The sequence below is a fragment of the Schistocerca nitens genome, chromosome 9, assembly GCF_023898315.1.
Source record: "Schistocerca nitens isolate TAMUIC-IGC-003100 chromosome 9, iqSchNite1.1, whole genome shotgun sequence".
Lineage (NCBI taxonomy): Eukaryota > Metazoa > Arthropoda > Insecta > Orthoptera > Acrididae > Schistocerca > Schistocerca nitens.
Genome location: NC_064622.1, coordinates 168,242,175 through 168,266,589, shown reverse-complemented (window position 1 = coordinate 168,266,589; position 24,415 = coordinate 168,242,175). Strand labels below are relative to the sequence as shown.

At 39.3% G+C, this 24,415-nt stretch overlaps 1 protein-coding gene across 3 annotated transcripts; it reads right to left on the bottom strand.

The window, feature by feature from the left end:
- Positions 1 to 367: 367 nt before the first annotated feature.
- LOC126203041 (tyrosine-protein phosphatase non-receptor type 7-like) lies at positions 368 to 24,415 on the bottom strand. 3 transcript variants are annotated; one of them, XM_049937277.1, is made up of 8 exons: positions 24,331 to 24,415; positions 22,592 to 22,816; positions 20,815 to 21,032; positions 16,299 to 16,732; positions 12,998 to 13,259; positions 7,745 to 8,008; positions 2,107 to 2,378; positions 368 to 1,668 (listed from the first exon to the last, which is right to left on the bottom strand). In XM_049937277.1, the coding sequence occupies exons 1-8, from the start codon at positions 24,404 to 24,406 to the stop codon at positions 1,575 to 1,577; spliced, it is 1,845 nt and encodes a 614-aa protein (XP_049793234.1). In that variant the 5' UTR covers positions 24,407 to 24,415; the 3' UTR covers positions 368 to 1,574. The 3 variants fall into 3 exon arrangements, with proteins under 3 accessions (XP_049793234.1, XP_049793235.1, XP_049793236.1); XM_049937278.1 differs by lacking the exon at positions 24,331 to 24,415 and adding an exon at positions 24,096 to 24,212; XM_049937279.1 differs by lacking the exon at positions 24,331 to 24,415 and adding an exon at positions 23,955 to 24,066.

Sequence of the window (24,415 nt, the reverse complement as noted above, 5' to 3'; positions counted from 1 at the left end):
AGGAGGTCATGAAATTCAAGACAATTCCTAAAAAAATGAGGCTGTGTGTATCATATTTGATTTTTCATATCTTTAATTGTTTTTAAAATTGCAAGGAGTTGGAGCCACAAATTACATTCACAAGAATTTTACACGTGAAATAATTTGTGACAATGTGAGTTTCCTGTGAAACATTTTTATCTATCAATTTTACAGTGAGGAAATGGTTATAAAACCTTGTTCGATGGTTTAATTTATGGGCTGTCCTTTCAAGCATTTCTCCATTAACACTGCAAACTTATTATAGGTGCTAATAATTGTAAACTGTGATTTTTTTTTTTTTGAACCCAAAAAAAATGTCAATAAATACAGATTCAAACTCTACAGACATACCTGGGATAACAATGATTTACAAAACATATTGTGTGAAACAAGTTCTTCTCAGTTTTGTTTTACTGCCCAAATGAAAGGCGACTTTTGTTCTGATGTGAAGCTTGTACGCTCGCACAATGAAAACATGAGCTTTGCACAAGCAACACTGCAAGTTAACATACAAAAGTATTTGATATTTTGCATAAACAGCCAATTTTATTTGTTGGTATCATCACTCATTGCACAATGGATCCATAAATATCAGTGAAGCTCAATTATAATAGCATCAGATAGACAAACAAACAACTGCTCAGAATTTCACAATATTAACATAGTACGTATAAAAACATGTGGCTCACATTTATACAGGTTACGAGCAGTGGAAACACAATATGGTCATCTCACAAAACATGCCACCTCTGCTTCAAAACTTAATGTTCAAAGGCAACTGTTACTGGCAATACACAAAACTTTGGGCAAGTGACTAGAATCATATGTAATAGGAATAACTGTCAATACTGACAGCACTTAACAGGTAACAGTGACAGTGACAATCAAATGTTTTCACTTTGTACATTCTCTGCCCTAGTATGCATGCCAGAAGCACAATTGAAGTCTCAAATGTCCTTCAAGAACAGTCACAGAAAGCTTGAGAAACAAGCACCATACATAGCTTGAACAAAGATCACAAGTGTATCACTCATAACAACTGTACATAATATTTACATTCAGATCATCTCTCTCAAAGTCTAATAATTATACATTTTTCTTTACAAAATGTACAGTTACTCAGAATTTAAGTACCAGGTGCATTGCCTGTTGCAGTTATGAGACTCTCGCGACAGATCAAGAAGCAACAGATTTCTCAGTCTCTGGCTATTGGTCAATAGCCTTGTCTCGAACTAAAAGAAAAAAATTAGTCTTCTTTAGAAGAGGCAGTCATTCATTCATAAAAATAGTTTCATCTGCTACTGAGTCATCGCACTTAAAATGCTTTGCAGCACAGATAGTTGAAAACTTCACTTTATATAAATAAATAAAATTATCAAAAGCAGATGAAACTTCTTTTCGAATTTCCACACAACTGATGCACTTTACATCTGCCATAAAGCTGTGACTTACGCATGAAGACACGAATAGTTTCAGCCGACACACTATCACTTCCTCTTGCATTATACACACTGCAATTACTCTTGAATGTGGAGAAGAGTGAAAGCTGTCTGTCATTCGCCAGACTGGTCAGGGAGAGATCCCTCAAACAGGCACAAAGCCCTGTGTACAAACTCGTATTGTTCTGCAGTCTGTATCATACCACCCCTAAAAAGAGAGGAAAAGTTATCAGATGGTTCAAATCTTAAAAATACATGTATGGTCTAATAACACATACCGTGCTGAAACATCTCAGGATAAACAAGTGAAAATAAACAACTGTGATAAAGGAAGTATTGGAGAGTTAACAAGCACTGTGAGTGTCTAGCACTGTTGTGTGGCTTTTGGAAAAAAAGAATGAGAAAGAAAGATACAGATAAAATTTTGTGTGTGTGTGTGTGTGTGTGTGTGTGCGCGCCCAAGCAGAGGAGGGGGGGGGGAGGCATATGGGCACCTGCTTTAGGAGGGGGGGGGGGGGGGGAAGAGGGAAGAAGAAGAGAGGCTGGTGTCTAGCAATAGTTGTCTATGCCAGGAAGTAACATGCTGAGATCAAATGATTTAAATTTTCTTTCTTATACAATTTTATACAGCAATCTGATCTCTTACCTGTCGTATCGCATCTGGCACACGATACCCAGGATGTCAACATTATCATTGTGCAGCAGTTGTGCCATGCCAACGGCAACTGCAATGAAGCATCCAGTGCGGCCAATTCCTGCACTGCAGTGTACCACGACAGGAGGATCTCCTGAGCCGACTTGGCGATACTCGGCAACCTCACTTGCCATAGCAACCAGTGCCTGAGCACTAGAGGGGGTTGCATGATCTGGCCAAGTGTCATACCATAAGTGCAAAATCCGTCTTGTCTCATCACCACGCTGAAAAGAAGTTCATGCTACTTTGAAACTGTCATAAATAATGACATTGATTATAACATTAATCAAAAACATAATACTTTGTATATGTAGGGCATTCACAGTCCAAATATTCCATGTTGTCTAAGGACGGCTGCGACTGTTTAAAAAATCTTCATTCAAAGACATGAGCAGCTGTGTCTTTGAATAGTGATTTTAAACCATCACAGCGGTCCTTCTTATTCAATGTTCATCAAAAGTACATGAAAACCAACAACATTTACATCACTGCCTACAAGAGTTCACTGTTAGTGTTATCTGTCTTTGCCAAAATGCTGTTATGAAAAGCTGCAAAGACAGAGTGATTACTCATCCAAGTGCGAACCTCGCCGACTCACCACCCGCAGACACACAAAAGGAACAAATTTGAACACATACTATGGAATTATTAGTTTTCCCCTTTTATTGACCTTGGCTGTTTCTTTATGGAGGATAGGTCTCATTAGAAACTCCGTGGCACAAGACAAGTGCTATATGCAGACGTGTTCTTTCACTCTGCCGAACTCTACGACAGTGGAAAATCCACAGAAATCAACGTGCAGCACTGTTTTGACTGCTGGAAAGAATGAATATAGCAATTTTTGGGCTTAAAGAGGTTTTTATTACAAGTCTTACATTACATATTACAGCCTTGTTTTTCTGCACCTTTGAGTAAGGGGAGTGTAGATGCCCTGCCGCCACCACCCCGTCTTTTGAATCATGTAACTGATACAGTACTGGAGTCCCTGCCTGACAGTCACCCAGTCACATGTGGGAATCTGCCTGAAAACCACACGCAATCTGGCCGGCGTACCGATCCTTGCTGTTAGTTAAACCACTGGGCGGATACAGTCCAGTGCTGGCACACATCCCTGTCCCAGGGAGAGTGCTTCAATGTGCAAGGCTATCTAGGCAGTTCTTGTACTTTATGGTCCAGCAAACTTAATGCTTTCTTGCCAAATTATAATTCAATATGAAAATCACAACACACAACCTCTCTCCATTGGTTTACTTGCATGGAAATTGATGGACACTGAAATCATGAATGCAAACTATAATTTTTAAGAAATATGACATGTAGTGCAGGAAACGTGCTCAAGGCAAGAAAGCAGGATATCATGAGAGAAGAGACTATGGAGGAAATAAGATATGCACATGACAAGGTGATATACATGTACAGAGTTTTGAGGCCACAAGATCATGTGCAACTAAACTGATTCTTCAAAAACAGTGGTACCACACCCCATAAAAATGGTAGAGAGTAATATAGACAATGAGAGATGAATTTACATTGGCCAAGTAGGGGATGCATATCATAAGCGCAATATAGAACAACTTCTGTTGCTATGAAGAGGTACCTCACTGTGAACACTACATCTAGAAAGGGTGAAAGTGTAACCAAATTTCTCTCACTTCAACCCCTGTTAGCAATGAAAGGAAAAACTTGTCTACTTCAGCAACATATAAAAAAATACAATAAATATTGTAAATAAATTTTAGGCCAACTGGTAAAGAATGGATTTTTTAATCTACAACCACCAAAACAGTAAAATGTATATAATGTGTATTATGTTTATAGATGAGCAATGATGATGCTTTGTAAATACAGGTTAAATGTGTCTGGTATAAAAGACTCTTAAACTGGGGCATGCTTCAAATGGAAAACAAAAAATAATAATTGAAAAAATACAATAATATAAAAAAGGGAAAAAATAAAAAATGGAAAACTGCATCCCCACAGCTGTTTCTCAAGCTCCACATGCTTCTTGTGTTGCCTGTTCTGCTGGCACGAGCAGCAGAGCCCTGTCAGAAAAACTATATCTACTGCTGAAGTTAGTACTTTGGTACATATTTTACTTGCTGTACAAAAATATCGAAAGGAACATTATCAACTCACAGTCTTTATAAAGTGATCATAAACAAACTATTTGGTTAAAAACTTTGATTCCTTCACATCTTAGCCGGCCGGGGTGTCCGAGCGGTTCTAGGTGCTTCAGTCAGGTTCGAATCCTGCCTTGGGCATGGATGTGTGTGATGTCCTTAGGTTAGTTAGGTTTAAGTAGTTCTAAGTTCTAGGGGACTGATGACCTCAGAAGTTAAGTCCCAAAGTGCTCAGAGCCATTTTAGCCATTACATATCTTATAGTCTCACATCACACTTTGCCTTTAGTGATGATCTGAGCTTAAGAAACCTACAGCACTGGATTTGGAGAGCTATCAATGAAAATTTGGTTGCTTTACTTCAGTGGGCTTTCAATGATATGTTACTGTACACAAAATGCAGCCATCACACCAAAAATGTTTTTAAGGAAGGAAGGAGAGTCATCTCTCTCTACATTGTGGAGTAAATATAAATTATACACTCCTAGTATACCACTGCACACCACAGTCAAAGTTGTCCTTATGCACTATGCTGTATTCATTAGTGTCTTTAGTGCTTTGGTTTACTGTGCAATTTACCATATCAATCAAACCCACAACCTAAGTTGCCACCAGAGTAACAGTGCACTGTAACATGATTAAATGATACAAAGCACAGGACTAGTAATGGTGAAAGTTGTGAGTTCAAGTACACATTCACATTTTTAAGCTTGTTTGTTATTTTTCTATGTTCTCACAGGTATGTGACCAAAAATTAATCGCTCAGATGTCGATATTTGAGTGCAATGTCAAAAGCAAATTTTGACAGTATTGTTCAGCTTGATAAACCAAGGGTAAATGCAAGCCATTCTATGAGTACAGCCTGAACAGATGATTCAGTAACTGGCACCATCTCACAACCTCCCACAACTTACTGGAAAAGGTGGTAGACTGACTCTTCTCCATGGCAACTGCATGTTGTTTATAACAAAGAAAACCACTGATTACCGTGAATAAATGAACCAAGACACACTTTAGCAGTGGTTTGAGAACTCGTTTTTAGAAACATGAGCAAGCCTTCAGTGATAGTTACGGATAATGCCCCGCATTATTCAACTACTCTTGATAAAATGCCCATAGTAGCTTCCAGGAAACAAAGACAATATCAACTGGCAACAACGAAAAGACATTACCATACCCGATGACAGCAGAAAGCATTCTCGTGATTCATAATAAACCACCTTTACCACTAAACTGAGGTTACAAAAGTCATGGGATAGTGATATACACATATACAGATGACAGTAGTACCGTGGTACACAACATCTAAAAGGGTGGTGCACTGGGAGAGTTGTCATTTGTACTCAGGCGATTCCTGTGAAAAGGTTCCCAATGTTGTTGTGGCTGCACGACTGGAATTAACAGACATTGAGCATGGGATGGTAGTTAGAGGTAGATACGTGGGACATTCGATTTCACAAATCGTTAGAGAATTCAATATTATAAGATACACAGTGTCAAGAGTGTGCCGACAATACAGAGTTTCAGGCATTACATCTCACCACAGAGAAAACAGTGACCAAGGGCAAAAGCTTTTGCATACAGTTGTCAATGCTAACAGACAAGCAACACTGTGTAAAATAACCACAGAAATCAATATGGGATGTACAATGAACGCATCCATTAGGACTGTGCAGTGAAATTTGGGGTTAATGGGCTATGGCAGCAGATGCCTTTGCTAGCAGCACAATATCGCCTGCAGCGCCTCTCCTGGGTTCATGACCATATCGATTGGATCCAAGATGACTGGAAAACTGTAGCCTGGTCAAATGAGGTACGATTTCAGTTGGCAAGAGCTGATGGTAGGGTTCATGTGTGGTGCAGAACCCTTGAAAGCATGGACCCAAGCTGTCAACAAGGCACTGTGCAAGCTGGTGGTTGCTCTATAATGGTGTGGAATGTGTTTATATGGAATGGACTGGGTCCTCTGATCCATCTAAACCAATCACTGACTGGAAACCGTTATATTCATTTATATGGAGACCATTTGCAGCAATTCACGGACTTCATATTTCCAAACTACACTGGAACTTTTATGGATTACAATTCGCCATGTCACTTGGCCACAACTGTTCGCAGTGGGTTTGACGAACATTCTGGACAGTTCGAGAAAATGATATGGCTACCCAGTTTGTCTGATACAAATGACATTAAACATTTATAGGACATAATCAAGGTCAGTTTGTGAACAAAATCATGCACCGGCAACACTTTCACAATTATGGACAGCTATAGAGGCAGCCTAGCTCAATGTTTCTGCATGGGACTTCCAACGACTTGTTGAGTCCATGCCATACGAGTTGCTGCACTATGCTGGGCAAAAGATATCAGGTGGTATCCCGTAACTTTTGTCACCCTGGTGTGCAGTTTTAGACAAACTGGCAAAAACATATGGTCACAGGATCCTCAGACTACAATCGCACCACTGCCACTTCGATTCCATTGAACACATGTGGGCTCAAGTTAAAGCTTACGTGGCAAGAAACAGCAACAAAACCACCACCACCACCACCACCACCACCACCACCACCAACAACAACAACAACAAAGTATGTTAGCAGAAGTGCAAAGACTGACAAAGCATGCTATAAACCACACTTCATCATCAGACTGGCACAATATTGTAAAGTACATGAAGAAAGTAATAAAGAAAGTATGGGAGAATTTATTGGTTAGTTTGCACCATGCGTGTGATTGAACGCTCATACGACTGCTGTTATTTGTCTCAAAACGCATGTTTACGGTATCTCAACACATAGCCATCACTGCAGCAGAAGGAGTCCCCAGCACTGACGTCTCTCCACTACCTACAAAGATGTTGGCAGAGAACTTGTTTGTTTTTTGGTGGACGCACAACTGTCCGTCACATGTGTACGTAGCATATAGTGTTCGAGCAGGCAAATGCTCCACACGACTGCCATCTGTCAGTCACAAAGCAGTTTTAACTGGCGCACACTAAATATGTTACGGAGGGAGAAAAAAGTATGACATGTTAGACGAAACAGAGAAAAATCCGCTGTAATCTTTGGTAAATTGTCCAAATGACTGGACATAAATATCTTACCTCGCAGGTGTTTAATCAACAGTAGCTCAAATATGTCGATTGTTGTTCATGTTGTGTAGTATACAGTGGTTTAAAAACCAAGGAGAAAAAATGTTGCGGGAATAAATAACAAAAAGAACAGTGAGTGAGTTTTTTAAACTGGTATTCGGTTCATGTTATTTATACCTTCCAAACAATACTCAATGTGGGGTAACGCCAATTACACTGTACAAACAGGACGTCAAAGCAGTGGGCTGCTTTACTCATCCTGTTGTACTGTAAAACTTTAATGCTGAGAGAAAGTATCAAAATAACTGGACTAAACAAAGAAGCTCAAAATTAGTGTGAGGACAGCAGATAAAACAGTCACAATATTTAACAGTACTTACTGTAACAATGAGCTCCCTCAGTGTGTACCCATCACGAGGACATGTAGCAGTAATACGGACTTCAATGTCACCATACACAGAAGGTTCGTCAGCTTCATCTTCTGGAAAATACCGCTCACACTTGGGACGGCCTTTCTCCCACAGTTTTGTAATCATTACTATGACAGTACTTCCCTCCGACCACACCATAAGCCAGAAATCTGAGACGGTATGTGGAAGAGGACCCTGTGTTGCAATATAAGCCTTCTCTTCACTGTCAAAGCCCTGTGTACACACATACACACAAAAAGTTTTAATCAAGTTAACAGTTACACAGTAGTCACTATGATGAAAAGCTATACTTAAAAAAATGTAGTGACCAACATTACAGTATTTAATGACAATTACCAGTTTATTCAAAACTATTCTGACTCTGTTTCAAAAAAATGATGTCATTTAACTTATCTCTAAATTTAGGAAAAGGTTGGAGGGGAGGGGTGGGGTTTGGGGAGAAGCAAATGACACAAACATTGCAGTTTCAAACTGGTATTATTTCCACAGCACTTTGAGGATTTTGTTAATGTCTACTACATGGACTGCAAGCAATGACCTCCAGTGTGACTTGATTACCATATGGTCTTCAACAAGACTAAGATGACTCAGTAGGTAAACTAATATGACAGTCAGATTTGTGTCAAAATTTGCAATGAATATTTCTTGCTTCTACTTTTGTAAATCAATTTGTAAAAACCTTTATGCAAAACTTTGGTTGCCAAAACGAAACATTCACTACAAGTAGTGATATTTTACTTAGTTATCTGTAACAGAAGCTTTCATTACTTCTGCGAGTCATGTACCTGGATACATTTTTGTAGACAGTGTGGATACTTGAAGCAATTAATCCACCTTGGAGAAGCTATAAATTCTTTTGCTCATATATTACAACCAGTACCTAAAGCTCAGTTCCACAAGACTGGTACAGCAGACTAAATGACTTTTGTCTAGTTTAAAAAATAATAAGTAACTAAATAAAAAGCTCAAAAATGATGCACATTTGACGTTGCTGTTATTTCTTTACTGACACTTCTGTTGCTCTGCAACTTTGTATTTCCCCCATATTTTACATTCAGAACTGATGATGAGAAAATTATGACATGAAGGCATTTCTTATCACCTTCTTTCATTTAATACTACATCACATTTTCTCTTTGTTTAACAATGCATTTTTAACTTCTAACTTCCCTTTAGGAGACAGCTCCTAATCATATGTGGCACTATCACCTGTTGGATTCAGTGCCTGCAATACTGAGTATTTCAGTCATTTCTAACAAATTAAAATGTTTGTGTAAAAGTTTAACGACGATTAGGTATATTACAAGATATCCATGCATTTACCCTGTTCATGGTTTCAATTGGTGTCTGCTTCATATCTTACTAGCAAGTACTGAAACATACGCAGGTTGTACATCACCTGTGTGGTGAAAATATATGGAATAATTTTTGGAGCTTGAAATACATCAAAAATTAAACAGCTTTTACTTATTACTTTGGTTCTCATAAGTTAATATGCAATTTGATGGAGCAAGTGAATTTAGTAGCACTTTGCTCCATACACACATGGCTGTGTTCAGGTTACAAGTATGGAGGCGACGTGAAGTAAATAGTAACTGCTGAATATGCATAAAACCACTTCTTGGCTGGTGAACTTGTGATGGATGTTTCACCCAGATTCTAATTATTCTGAATTTTATAGTGTAAATCCCAAACAGATCGCCAAAGTGACACCTGATAAATTCCATCAACCAACATAAAAGATTTCCTTCCTTGTCCAAGACTTCCCCCAATTTTGGAACTGAAGATTCACATTTATCTCCACTTCCTCACTTTTTATCATCAGTCTACTGACTGGTTTGATGCGGCCCGCCACGAATTCCTTTCCTGTGCCAACCTCTTCATCTCAGAGTAGCACTTGCAACCTACGTCCTCAGTTACTTGCTTGACGTATTCCAATCTCTGTCTTCCTCTACAGTTTTTGCCCTCTACAGTTCCCTCTAGTACCATGGAAGTCATTCCCTCATGTCTTAGCAGATGTCCTATCATCCTGTCCCTTCTCCTTATCAGTGTTTTCCACATATTCCTTTCCTCTCCGATTCTGCGTAGAACCTCCTCATTTTTTATCTTATCAGTCCACCTAATTTTCAACATTCGTCTATAGCACCACATCTCAAATGCTTCAATTCTCTTCTGTTCCGGTTTTCCCACAGTCCATGTTTCACTACCATACAATTCTGTACTCCAGACGTACATCCTCAGAAATTTCTTCCTCAAATTAAGGCCGGTATTTGATATTAGTAGACTTCTCTTGGCCAGAAATGCCTTTTTTGCCAGAGCGAGTCTGCTTTTGATGTCCTCCTTACTCCGTCCGTCATTGGTTATTTTACTGCCTAGGTAGCAGAATTCCTTAACTTCATTGACTTCGCGACCATCAGTCCTGATGTTAAGTTTCTCGCTGTTCTCATTTCTACTACTTCTCATTACCTTCGTCTTTCTCCGATTTACTCTCAAACCATACTGTGTACTCGTTAGACTGTTCATTCCGTTCAGCAGATCATTTAATTTTTCTTCACTTTCACACAGGATAGCAATGTCATCAGCGAATCGTATCATTGATATCCTTTCACCTTGTATTTTAATTCCACTCCTGAACCTTTCTTTTATTTCCATCATTGCTTCCTCGATGTACAGATTGAAGAGTAGGGGCGAAAGGCTACAGCCTTGTCTTACACCCTTCTTAATATGAGCACTTCGTTCTTGATCGTCCACTCTTATTATTCCCTCTTGGTTGTTGTACATATTGTATATGACCCGTCTCTCCCTATAGCTTACCCCTACTTTTTTCAGAATCTCGAACAGCTTGCACCATTTTATATTGTCGAACGCTTTTTCCAGGTCGACAAATCCTATGAAAGTGTCTTGATTTTTCTTTAGCCTTGCTTCCATTATTAGCCGTAACGTCAGAATTGCCTCTCTCGCCACCTAGCGCATTCTCAATTTTCTTTTCCATTCTTCTGTATATTATTCTTGTAAGCAGCTTCAATGCATGAGCTGTTAAGCTGATTGTGCGATAATGCTCGCACTTGTCAGCTCTTGCCGTCTTCGGAATTGTGTGGATGATGCTTTTCCGAAAGTCAGATGGTATGTCGCCAGACGCATATATTCTACACACCAGCGTGAATAGTCGTTTTGTTGCCACTTCCCAATGATTTTAGAAATTGTGATGGAATGTTATCTATCCCTTCTGCCTTATTTGACTGTAAGTCCTCCAAAGCTCTTTTAAATTCCGATTCTAATACTGGATCCCCTATCTCTTCTAAATCGACTCCTGTTTCTTCTTCTATCACACCAGACAAATCTTCACCCTCATAGAGGCTTTCAATGTATTCTTTCCACCTATCTGCTCTCTCCTCTGCATTTAACAGTGGAATTCCCGTTGCACTCTTAATGTTACCACCGTTGCTTTTAATGTCACCAAAGGTTGTTTTGACTTTCCTGTATGCTGAGTCTGTCCTTCCGACAATCATATCTTTTTCGATGTCTTCACATTTTTCCTGCAGCCATTTCATCTTAGCTTCCCTGCACTTCCTATTTATTTCATTCCTCAGCGACTTGTATTTCTGTATTCCTGATTTTCCCGGAACATGTTTTTACTTCCTCCTTTCATCAATCAACTGAAGTATTTCTTCTGTTACCCATGGTTTCTTCGCAGCTACCTTCTTTGTACCTATGTTTTCCTTCCCAACTTCTGTGATGGCCCTTTTTAGAGATGTCCATTCCTCTTCAACTGTACTGCCTACTGCGCTATTCCTTATTGCTGTATCTATAGCGTTAGAGAACTTCAAACGTATCTCGTCATTCCTTAGTACTTCCGTATCCCATTTCTTTGCGTATTGATTCTTCCTGACTAATGTCTTTAACTTCAGCCTACTCTTCATCACTACTATATTGTGATCTGAGTCTATATCTGCTCCTGGGTACGCCTTACAATCCAGTATCTGATTTCGGAATCTCTGTCTGACCATGATGTAATCTAGTTGAAATCTTCCCGTATCTCCCGGCCTTTTCCAAGCATACCTCCTCCTCTTGTGATTCTTGAACAGCTTATTCGCTATTACTAGCTGAAACTTGTTACAGAACTCAATTAGTCTTTCTCCTCTTTCAATCCTCGTCCCAAGCCCATATTCTCCTGTAACCTTTTCTTCTACTCCTTCCCCTACAACTGCATTCCAGTCACCCATGACTATTTGATTTTCACCCCCCTTTACATACTGCATTGCCCTTTCAATATCCTCATACACTTTCTCTATCTGTTCATCTTCAGCTTGCGACGTCGGCATGTATACCTGAACTATAGTTGTCGGTGTTGGTCTGCTGTCGATTCTGATTAGAACAACCCGGTCACTGAACTGTTCACAGTAACACACCCTCTGCCCTATCTTCCTATTCATAACGAATCCTACACCTGTTATACCCTTTTCTGCTGCTGTTGATATTACCCGATACTCATCTGACCAGAAATCCTTGTCTTCCTTCCACTTCACTTCACTGACCCCTACTATATCTAGATTGAACCTTTGCATTTCCCTTTTCAGATTTTCTAGTTTCCCTACCACGTTCAAGCTTCTGACATTCCACGCCCCGACTCTTAGAACGTTATCCTTTCATTGATTATTCAATCTTTTTCTCATGGTTACCTCCCCCTTGGCAGTCCCCTCCCGGAGATCCGAATGGGGGACTATTCTGGAATCTTTTGCCAATGGAGAGATCATCATGACACTTCTTCCATTACAGGCCACATGTCCTGTGGATACAAGTTACGTGTCTTTAATGCAGTGGTTTCCATTGCCTTCTGCAGCCTCATGTCATTGCTGATTCTTTCGCCTTTAGGGGCAATTTCCCACCCCTAGGACAAGAGAGTGCCCTGAACCTCTATCCGCTCCCCCGCCCTCTTTGACAAGGCCGTTGGCAGAATGAGGCTGACTTCTTATGCCGGAAGTCTTCGGCTGCCAATGCTGATTATTTATCAAAATTTAGGCAGTGGCGGGGATCGAACCCGGGACCGAAGACGTTTTGATTATGACTCAACAAGGACGCTACCCCTTGACCACCGGTCTACCAATCTCTTAACATTGTATTAAGGTCACACTTTAAAATTATGACTGATCTGCAAGTTTAAATCTAAATCAAACTTTAGGTGATAACTGAATCTTAACTTACTCGAACATAGTTGGCATTGATGTAAGTGGTGAGAGGATCTGCAAGGGGTGAGGCAGGTGGCAAACAAACTCTTGTACGTTCATTGGGCAAGATGGAGCGGTAACGGTTTTTTGTGCCACTGCCAGCCACATAGGCACGTTCTGGATGGTTGCTTGGGAGCTCCCAAAATTCCCGATGCAATGCTCTTACATCACGGAGAGAAGCTCGAAGCTGCCGTCGGGAGAGTACATTGCCAGCAGAAAGAAGAAATTCGTCAGTTGTGCTGCAAGAGACACAATGAGTCATTAATTTTAATATAAAATTATAGTGATTGCAATCAACAAATAATAGCTTTTAGGCAATATAAATGTTGTTACTGACTTGGTGAAAAATATAATTGAGTTGAAGATGGAATAATGTAGTAAATGTTCAAAAACTCATTTAACATTTAGTAATATACAATCTCTCAATGAGAATTTTTCTTAATAACATATTAAACGAGTATGAATGACTGAGAATAAGTGATCTCACACTCGAAGTTATTCTTATTTTCGACATTAAGTTGAGCATTTATTTTAACATTGCGTGACACCACCAAATGAAGCTTCACTTCATTAGTATTTAAACAATTGGAGGTAGCCAACTTGAATCATATTGACATCAAGTAATACACACCACAGATGATAAAAACTGTATTGCCTGCAAACATTTGGTCTCAGTTATATTACCCAAACAAAGCTGTCTGTGGAAAAATTTTCCACATCAAGGTAAAATCAGACAATCAACACTCCACATAGGAATATCAACAATGTAGGAAAAGATAGACTGCTACTTACTGTAAAGGACATTAAGTTGCAGACAGGCACATTTTAGAGACACTTCTTACACAAAGCTTTCGGTCACAACCTTCATCAGCAAAAGAGAAATGGAGAGAGACACACCATTCATACAAACAAGCAAGCACGCCTTATGCACAAGACTGCCAACTACAGCAGCTCAGGTCAGATTCTGTCTTTTAATTGTTCCTGTCTGTAATGTAATGTGTCTTCCACACCAAGGTAATGTTCTTTACAATTCGTCATTAATCAGTTATCACAGTGTTTCTACTGGAAGGACAAAATTCTAAAGACAGATACTGCATTTTCCCCTTTTTTTCCTATTTCCATGGTAATATGGAACTACAGGTGGAAATCAAAGAATGTTACAAGGAAAGATTACCACTCAGCACACAGAAGAACCATTATCAGGACACACACTGATTTAAAAAAAAGTACTGATGCTACAACACAGAAGCACCCAACCCTCTTATCTTCCAAATGTGCTAGTGCTTGCCATCTATCTCCTTCCTATATCTCCCTTGACATTTATAATTCTCATTTACCATTATTTTTAGTCTGGAATGTTTATCTCTCCTATTTTTTTTACTACAAATGGATCACTTTACCTAGAGAATTCATTGATTAAAGAAGCACTTTACTTTGAAGATTCATTAGAGGACTCTCAACATGCCTGTGATATCAACCTCTTAAAGAGAGTAAAAGATTTTTGAAAGCAAACAAACTCATAAATTTTGTTACTTGCAACTCACAGAAAAATTATGGTGCTTCATAAACAATCAGTTGAAAGCACCATTGTTGTTAGAATTACATTGCAGAGATGTGACCACTCTACAACGTGTGTCACAACATAGGGAATAAATTGAAGCATTTGACAAAAAAGAAAGAAGTGAATTACCGTAGCCTCCATGCAATAATGAAGAAATGTGAGAATATTACTCTGCTAAACCTGCTGGTGTGTGTGGGCCTGGAAACTATTTGCAGATAGTTACAGAACAGATGACCTCATATGCATCATGCCTGTGGGTCAAACAGCAGGTTGATTAGGTAATAAAACATTCTTCATGTTAAAGCTGTTAACTGGATACTATAAGCTGCAATAATATTCAAGTATTGATTTTTTGTCATATTACTTTACAATTTCAGAAAGGTCACATCCACAAGTTAGCAACTTCACAAGGGCAGCTAAACAGAGATAAAAGTGGGGATCTGAAACTGCACAAAAATATGAATGAGAAGCTTAACAGTTGCATTACACTTCTGACAGAAAAAGTAAATCCTTGACATTTGTTGTAGAAGAACACAATATACTGAATGCTTGACTGTGAAAAACTCACTTGCTAATAGTTATATCCAAAGAACTGAGTATTATTAGTGTAAAATTAATGACACTAAAGAAAAAACTCTAAATAAACTCATTCTTGGGCCATACTCAACTTTATTTTTTCTGTCTCAACTGTTTCAAAGTAAATTTCTTCCTTGAAAGGTGTCACTAATACAATGGTGCTATTTATTGTGTACAAGTCACAGAATGCCCGCAGAAAAAAATTCTAAAAACAAGACAATCACAGTAGGAAACTGTTCACTACTGACCACCTCTTATCAAGGTCTCAATCTTTTGCAGATATCCAAATATTACTTACAGTCCATACTATTGCAACCTAGAACTCCCATGTAACATAATTCAGAGAAACTGTCTGAAAACATTCAAGGCACTGAGAACCTTAAAGCCCAAAGCACGTACACAAAGTTCCAAGAGAAATAGATGTTTATGAAATCAAATACACAGACAAACCACACAGTGTCATAGGTCTAAATTTTTTTAACCATGCCCTAACATTCTATACCTCATAAAAAAAATAATGTGTGCAATTTATATGACAAAATACTAATTAATATCTGCGATTATATTTGTTTTTATTAATGTTAATTAACAAAATACACCAGTGACAAGTGTCTTTTTACAGGTGTAAAGTTTGAAATTAATGTGAAACTAAAATCAGGACTAAAAGAATAGATACTAAACATACTACACAGACAGTTATGATCTATGGTCCTCATTACCATTATTTTCATTAAGCACATTCCGCAGTTTTAGTTTCAGATAAAACTGCTGATATACCTCTGATTACAAAGTACTACTACTACATACATACATACATAAATACATGATGTAGACACCAAATCATGTTGGCACCCTATATAACAATTGAGCAGCACAGAGTAATAAAATTACTCTCTATGCTTTGGGACAACATGAAAATGAATATATGAGACTATTTTTCGTGAATGTTCACATATACAACGTGGGCCTACAGAAACAGACAAAGCTGGTTCATCATTAGGTCAGCAGATGTCAAGAACATGCTACACTCCCAAAATCAATGACTGTGTGCTTTTGCCCCTTATGGTTCTCGGCACCCCATCTGAACAAATTTCACAATGACCAGTATCATAAAGTATGCAACCAGATAAAAAGTTCTTACCATTCTCGAGTAGGTGTAACAACAGGCACATGTCCATCAGTGCGTCCGTGTGATGATGGATGTAGCTCTATAGTGAGACTGGCACTTGAACCACGCCTTTCCAAAAGACCCTTGATACGACCACCAGACCCAACACATCGACGCACAGGAGTGGCAGGGTCGGAGGCAGGAGCTGGCGGCACGGCGGGTTTTGTGATGGTGATAGGTTCTGGTGTTGGAGTTGGGGTAGGAGGCAAAGATGCCTTTTTCTCTTCAGCTTGCTGTACATGTGCCTCCAGTGGGGAAGGAGGCTGCAACACTGGGTGGAATACCCAACGACCGCCAGCACCAGTACTGTCACCATCACCAGTCGGTGCCCCAGACTTTATACCAGGGCTCGCACGGCCACTTCCACCCTGGGAGGATAGCATCTGATTCTTCAACCACAGCAGGACCTGCATCACAAAATTTATGTGCTTAACATATGGTTAGTTTTATGAATAACAAAAAACCTTCCAATCATCTTAGCTCAACAGATTAAATTAATCCCCCTGATTTTCTTTTAACGTTAATTGTTCAATGGCCTATAAGACATTGCACCAGCCAAAATACAGCTCCACTGTGAGTGCTATTCTCAAACAGCGGATGAATTGGTTGTCGCATGTAAGCAGCTGGAAATCGCCCTGACTACTGCGAATGATTGTCAGCTGCTGCAAATCAGTGTGTTGGAAGAACTCCCAAGAGTTGTATACCTGTGAAACCTTTACCAGAGGTACCTCAAATACTGTTCTCCTCTGTGGATCCTGTCTCCTCTACAGAAAATACAAGATCTGTCATTACTCGTCCACTAGACTGCAATCAGCTTGTCAGTGGTAGATCTAGACATGCCCTACAGGGTGGATGGAGAGGTGCTATCTTTCACTGAAACTGAGCCAGTGGGACTCACTTCACCTGTTTTGGGGAACTCTGTTTTGTCCAGTGTCAAGAGGAGGCAAACACAAAAGAGTAGGGGTTTATTAATCATCAGCAGTTCAAATGTACGACAAGTGACAGTACCCCTTAGGCAAATGGCAGCAAGAGACAGGAAAGGACACTACATGCACTCAGTGTGTATGCCTGGGGACCTCATTTGACATGCTGAAGAGGCTATTCCAGCAGCCACTGAGGGAACAGGGTGCAAACAACTGCAGATTGTGGCGCACATTGGAACAAATGATGCCTGTCGTCTTGGGTCTAAGGTCATTCTTGGGTCATTCCAGTGACTGGCAGAGGAAGTTAGAAGACTAGCCTTGTGCATAGATTGTCGACGAAGTCACAATTTGCAGCATTGCCCACAGAACTGATTGTGGCCCCTTGGTTCCTTGTCGAATGGACAGACTGAACCAGATACTTCGCAAGTTCTGTTACAAGCTAGGCTGTGACTTTCTGGACTTGTGCCATAAGGTAGGGTCCCCTAAATGGGTCAGATGTGCACTACACATCAGAAGCTGCTAATCGGGTAGCTGACTGTGTGTGGGATGCACACAAGGTATTTTTTAGATCAGGTGAGTCTCTCCATCCAATCCAGATAACAATATATATAGGAAACACAGAAGTATCAGTGTAAGATCAAAAGAAATGCCTCCCACAGAAGGGAGTAGTAAAATCCTAACTGATGAAGCACTCGCACCAAACTACTAGAGTCTGAAGCACTACTGAAAAGCAGCGAAGCTCACATAATACTAGGCACAGAAACCTGGTTGAACCTGAAATTGATAGCAGTGAGATGTTTGGGGAAAATTTAAGTGTATATCAAAAGGATAGGCAAATGGGAAATGGAGGTGGTGTATTTGTTGCAGTAAACAAGGAGCTCAAAAGCACAGAGATAGAAACTAAAGCTCCATGTGAGACTGATTGGATAAGATTCAGTGTAATGGGCGGGCATAAAATGATAGCAGATTCTTCTACCCACTAGACGGATCTCAGGATGTAACCAAAAACTTTAGAGAAAAACCTCAGTTCACTTGTATGTAAGTTCCCCAACCATACTGTAATCATCAGTGGAGACTTTAATCATCCAACAATTAATTGAGAAAATTATAGTTTTGTTAGTGGTGGATATGATATTTCATAAAATTTTATTAAATGCCTTCTCTTAAAACAACCTAGAACAGATAGTTAGGAACCCACTCATGATGAAAATGTATTGGATCTAATGGCGACAGATAGACCTGACCTCTTTGGGCATGTCCACACCAAAACTAGTATCAGTGACGCAGTTGTGGCAACAATGATTACCCAAGTACAAAGGACAACTAAAATGACCAGACATATTTATATGTTCAATAAACTAGATAAAACACCAGTAGTGTCATATCTCAGTGAGGAACTCTAAACTCTCAGCACGGGGCATGAGCATGTAGAGGAGGAACTCTGGCTCAAGTTAAAAAGAATATCAGGATAGGTATTTACCCAGTAGAACAGTTCATAATGGGAAAGAACCTCCATTGCATACAGCCACTGTAAAGAAACTTCTAAAGGAACAAAGATTACTGCTTAATAGGTGTGAAACAAAGAGTAAGACTATAGGTTGAGACATGCTAAATGAAACGCATGTGTGTGTGTGTCAAGAGAATGTGTGAAGCCTCAATGACAACCATAACAGAATACTGTCACATGATCTTTCACAGAACCCAAAGATATTCTGATCACATATAATGGCTGTTAGTGGCATCAAAGTTAGCATCCAGTCCCTAGTGAATGAGACAGGAACAGAAACGGAGAGTAGCAAAGCAAATGCTGAAATGCTTAACTCCGTTTTCAAATGTTCCTTTACAAAGGAAAACCCAGGGGAGTTGCTCCAATTTAATCTTTGTACCACCGGAAAGATGAAATGAAATAAGTATTGGTGTCAATGGTGTTGAGAAACAGTTGAAATCATTAAAACTGAACAAAGCTCCAGGGCCCAATGGAATCGGTCAGATCCTACACCAAATTTGCGGCTGAGTTAGCCCCTCTTCTAACTATAATCTAAAACAAAAAAAACGTGCAGGATTAATGGAAAAAGGCACAGGTCAGATCCGTCTACAAAAGGATAGTAGAAGTGATCCACAAAACTACTGTCCACTATCCTCGACATCTTTCAATATCTTGGAACATATTATGAGCCCAAACAAATAAAGTATTTTGAACACAATGACCTCCTCGATGCCAACCAGCATGGATTTCAGAAACTTCGATCATGTGAAACCCAATTTGCACTTTTCTCACATGACATACTGAAAGCCTTGGGTCAACGCAATTAGGTAGATGCTGTATTTCTTGATGTCCCAAAAGCATTTGACTCAGTATCACAACTATGATTATTGTTAAAAGTATTATCGTATGGCATATCAAGTGAAATTCATCAGGTTACCTTACATTCAGAGGCTGTTGCACGCAGTGACTTATTTTGATTTGTAAATAATAGATTTCAGCTATCAGTCGTCCTTTGGAATTTTTATTGGCAGATCTAGATTTCAGCTAGAAACTAGCCATTCTCAATGCTCTATCCTTTTTTTGGTCAATGCATGTAATGCCTGTTGGTCTGGCTTTGTACACAGTTCATTGAATACTCATTATTTAATGAACTGTGTACAAAGCCAGACCAAGTAAAATTTTGAAGTCAATGATATTCACATCTTTGTTTAAATCCACAATTCGAAGTTTTGTATTTGGCATGAAGAGTATCTATCGACAGATAGTATACTAAATGATTATGCTGGACATATATATTAAAACTGTGTCACTGTGGCCATAAGCCTGTAACTCAACTTATAAATCTACACAAAAAATTGTTCACCGGCTTCACTCCATTCTCCTATAATTTATCCTCCCTAATATCTGTTCCAGGATAATTTTTTAGCTCATACTCGGAGCAACGTGTTTTTAATAAATCACCCATTATTTACAATCAATAATCGGCAATTTCCAAGATCCACTGTAAGTGATGTATATCGAGCATGCGGCTGTCATCGCATGAGATACTGATTTTGTTTACAGAATTGCTGACGCCACATCATCACCCAATGTCGGCAGCATTCTAGAGATGAGTGGAGCCACTATAGTGTCAAACTGCACTGCTATTACCTGGCAGGAGTTAATTCTGAGATTGTGCACTATGGAAAGTGATCTGGACTTTCATTTAGTACCAAATCACAATTTTAGGAACAGTGTGGATTGTTTGGCAGGTGAATGTCAAATTTGGTGAAAGATATATCTACAGTCTGTGCTGGCAAAACAGGACTGCTTCCGGCTGCATACACAAAATGTTAAATTGTCTACAATGAAGATCTGGATCACAAGTAAGGTAAGTTAAATGACTATTTTTTTGGTACACCTTTTGTCACTGTTGTCAACACTGTAAATAAAACTGATATCTTGCGCTATGACAATTGTGTGCTCGATATAATTGTTTGCAATGGATCTTGGAAATTATACAATGATATAGTTACTGCAACAAAACTCCTAGTTTATTTTGCTGACAACAGAGACAGACCAAGTAAAAATGATAGCTTACCACAAATGTGATGGCAAGAAATCCAACGGCAGCAAATAAGATGACAAAGAATGGCAGATGCCATTCAGGCCGCCAACTGCCACCCAAGGCTGCCACCTCCACACCTGTGGGACGGGGACGTCCACTGCCAGTCCCTTCATCTGTGCCCACAGAGCGCCGAGCTGATGTTGACAATGTGGCAGTGGGGCCATCAAGGGCTTCCTCTGATGAAACATTTTCTGTAAATGTAAAATAAAAATGTTTTAATTAAATGCAATGCAAGGTATTATAACACACAAACGATAACTTTACACCAGGAAACTTTGTCACACTCACTAGTATTCAGTTCTAATTAGTCAAATCAGATAAAGATTTTTGGAGAAATATGGCAGATTAAGTAATTCCATAACAATTCACCACATCTGAAGCACAAAATGATGTACCGAAAACTTATGCAGTTAATGTGCGATTGCAGCCACAATGAAGTGATATCCTTCGGAACAAGGCACCATGCTACCACAAAATTAGGAAGCATAAATAAAAGACAATGACTTATTTCCAAAACTGTGGAAAAATAAGCCAACTATAATATTCTAAATAAATCCCCCTTTTATACATTGCAATATATGAAAAACAACTAAACAGCAGTGAAAAATCAACAAGCTGGTTGTAACCGGCAAAGAATTCCCAGCACACTTCTTGGATATTAATTAATCAACAGCATTTTAAAAGTTACATGTTTCAGCAGAAATTTTGTTGAAAAGTATAGCAATAAAATATCAGCTGTACAGAATTAAACACAATCTGTGTGGTGATGAAATTTTGATTTCAACCCATCCTCCTTGCCATTTTCTTACATGACTAATTGAAATCTGAGGCTAATAACTTAAAGGCCTACAATAAATTATTGTTATAATAAGATGATACACACACAGGATTCAAAGAAACGAAAGCAACAGTGTGCATCTAAGTAACAACACAAATTCATTGGTCATTTACGCAACAAATTAACGTTACTCAAGACAAAATGAAACAGATGGGCACTTTCTCGTGACACACAAATCTCTTGAGTACATAGGCTAATCATCTTGTGGTGTGGCAGTTCCTCTTGTTATGTCTGTACTTGCTACGAAATGGAAGTACAGCCACAATTAGAGTACACTTTAGCTTCTAACTAGAAGCTGCTGAGCACCACGATTTTACAAATACCAATTAAAGGCTAACCGAGTATTAATGTATAGCCTACATTGCAGAGCTTGCGATTAAATACTAGAACCATAGCTCTTTTAAGTTATAGATTTCCATTTGTTACATCTGAACATAACTTCACCACGTGGAAAAACACTTCACAATACAAAGAACACGTGAAAAGAAATGTGACCCATTTGCCCACCAAACTCAACTTAAGATCTACAGGAAGAAGATTCATAAAAGCAGAGATGATAGGCAATTTCGTATGGTATCAGAATGGGAGGAGTAAGTGAAAGTCTGTGCAGACATTATACACTTCACATACAGAACTCAACAGCAATGTAGAAGACAAAAGAGATGGCAAAGAGACATTACTAAACTCAATGTACGCATAGTTTGGAAGTGGAGGGAGAAGTTTACATATAAGTTGATCTCAAGTCCTATTCAAACTCCAAATCAGGAGTTTGATGAAATGGACAGGATCGTTCCTATCATTAATGTTGATAGGAAGAGAAGTTTTTTGATAGATTCAGTAAAGAGATAATTAGCTACAGCTATGTGACAAAAAAGAAGCAATGCACATTATCAATTTTCTTGGATACTTTACCAGCAGCTGATGTGACAGTTGCCACAGGCAAGGGGGTGCCGTCTTCATCCAGAAACCGATACTGGTAGTGCTGGTGGTCGTGCTGCACTGATGCTGGGATTGGGGCGGAGGCCATTAGCTGCCTGAACAGCAGGTCCCCGCCTCCCCCACGTGCATCGCCCTCACTTCCTATTGCGACTACATTATCCTCTGCCAAAACAACTGGCCGGCCCCCTGCGCACTCACCTATGAAACAAAAAGAAGTAATAAATTAAATGAAAACTGTGAATTAGAATAAGTAAATAAGTAACTACTACTACGAAAGACTGTGTCCTATTGTGGGATTTGCAGTAATTACACAGGAAAGTTGGAGCACACTAGCAAGAGAGAAACATGGGCACCCACACAACATTAACATAAATAACATGTAAACAACTAAACTCAAATTTTGTTAATCAATTATCACTCTCAGTCTATTTTGTTCACAAAGGGTTGAAACCACTCAAACTGTTTCTTTCGCTCCCAAATTAAGTTTTGTAGACTTTTGCTTTTGCAAAGAACTATCAGTGTTTTGCTTTAATTACATCACACCCTCTACGCAAAAAAGCAATATCCGATGACTGATCATCCTACTTACACAAAACATTTTAGAACCGAAATTCTGCTGAACACTACTGCATTATATTCTGTGATTTTAAGGGCAACAACATTTTAATGCACAGAACTTGTAAATTTCATTGTTACTGACACTGCAGCTGCTTGGCTGGAATAAAGAGCTTGCTAATCCCAAAATACAAGAAGCAGTATAACATGACAGCACATGAAAATTAAAGATTTTAAGACATGAAGTTCTGAATGAGTTTTAAGCCCACACGATTAACTTCGTAACTATCAGCAAGCTTTGGAAACAGTGTTTCTAATCCCTATCCAGGAGAGAGAGCGATTTCGAGTCACGCACTTCTATCAGGTTTCGCAAGTAATACTTACAAAACAATGCAAAAGAAACTGACACCTCTTTGAAGACATATTAGGCTACAAATGCGGGTGCAGAGAAGAAACAAGTAGCTTTCTACAAAACTGGTAACTGACAGACATCAGCCTAACTCACTTCGTACTACCGTATTTTTACTGCTTTAATCTCTCAAACTAATGAGAACGCGGGCACGCAAGTATGGCAGTGTTAGGACGAATAATACCTGTTCTATCTGAGCAGTGGAAAAGCTATTGTCAGTTAATGCAATACGTAGAACCTGTAAAATACGAGTAACTACACTGCTGGTCTGTTTACTAACAACGTATTTCACCAAAGTTTATAAGCAACACACAAAAGCAAGACCTGTGAACCGAAGAAAGCAATAACAGCAGTCCTACATCGCAAACTTACACTGGATAAATCCGCTAAGCGTAGCTGAACATCTACACATCAGTACAGCTTCGGCCGTTTCTGAACACAGCGTTCACTTACACTACGACAACGCATCAAATGTGAAAACAATTGACACAGATCCAAGATATGATACAAAACCATTTGTATTCAGCTGTACGAAACACAACAGCACCGGCGGACTCCACTCTTGAATGACGGCAAACATTGTTTATTTTGCCGTATAGGCACTAAAGCTGCGACTGCAAACTGGCTGCACTGGTAACTTTCACGAAATGGAGAAGACTGACACTGTTGCGTGACGTTTTTTGTACTGTTTTATCTACATCAGCTGCCAGATAACAAGCAGACACGTAAACACTGCTGATCGCATTACCTGGTATCTCTAAACTCTGCAAAATAAGCACAACCTGCAGGAGATAAACACACACTGCCCTCCCCGATGTCGCCATATTGAAGTC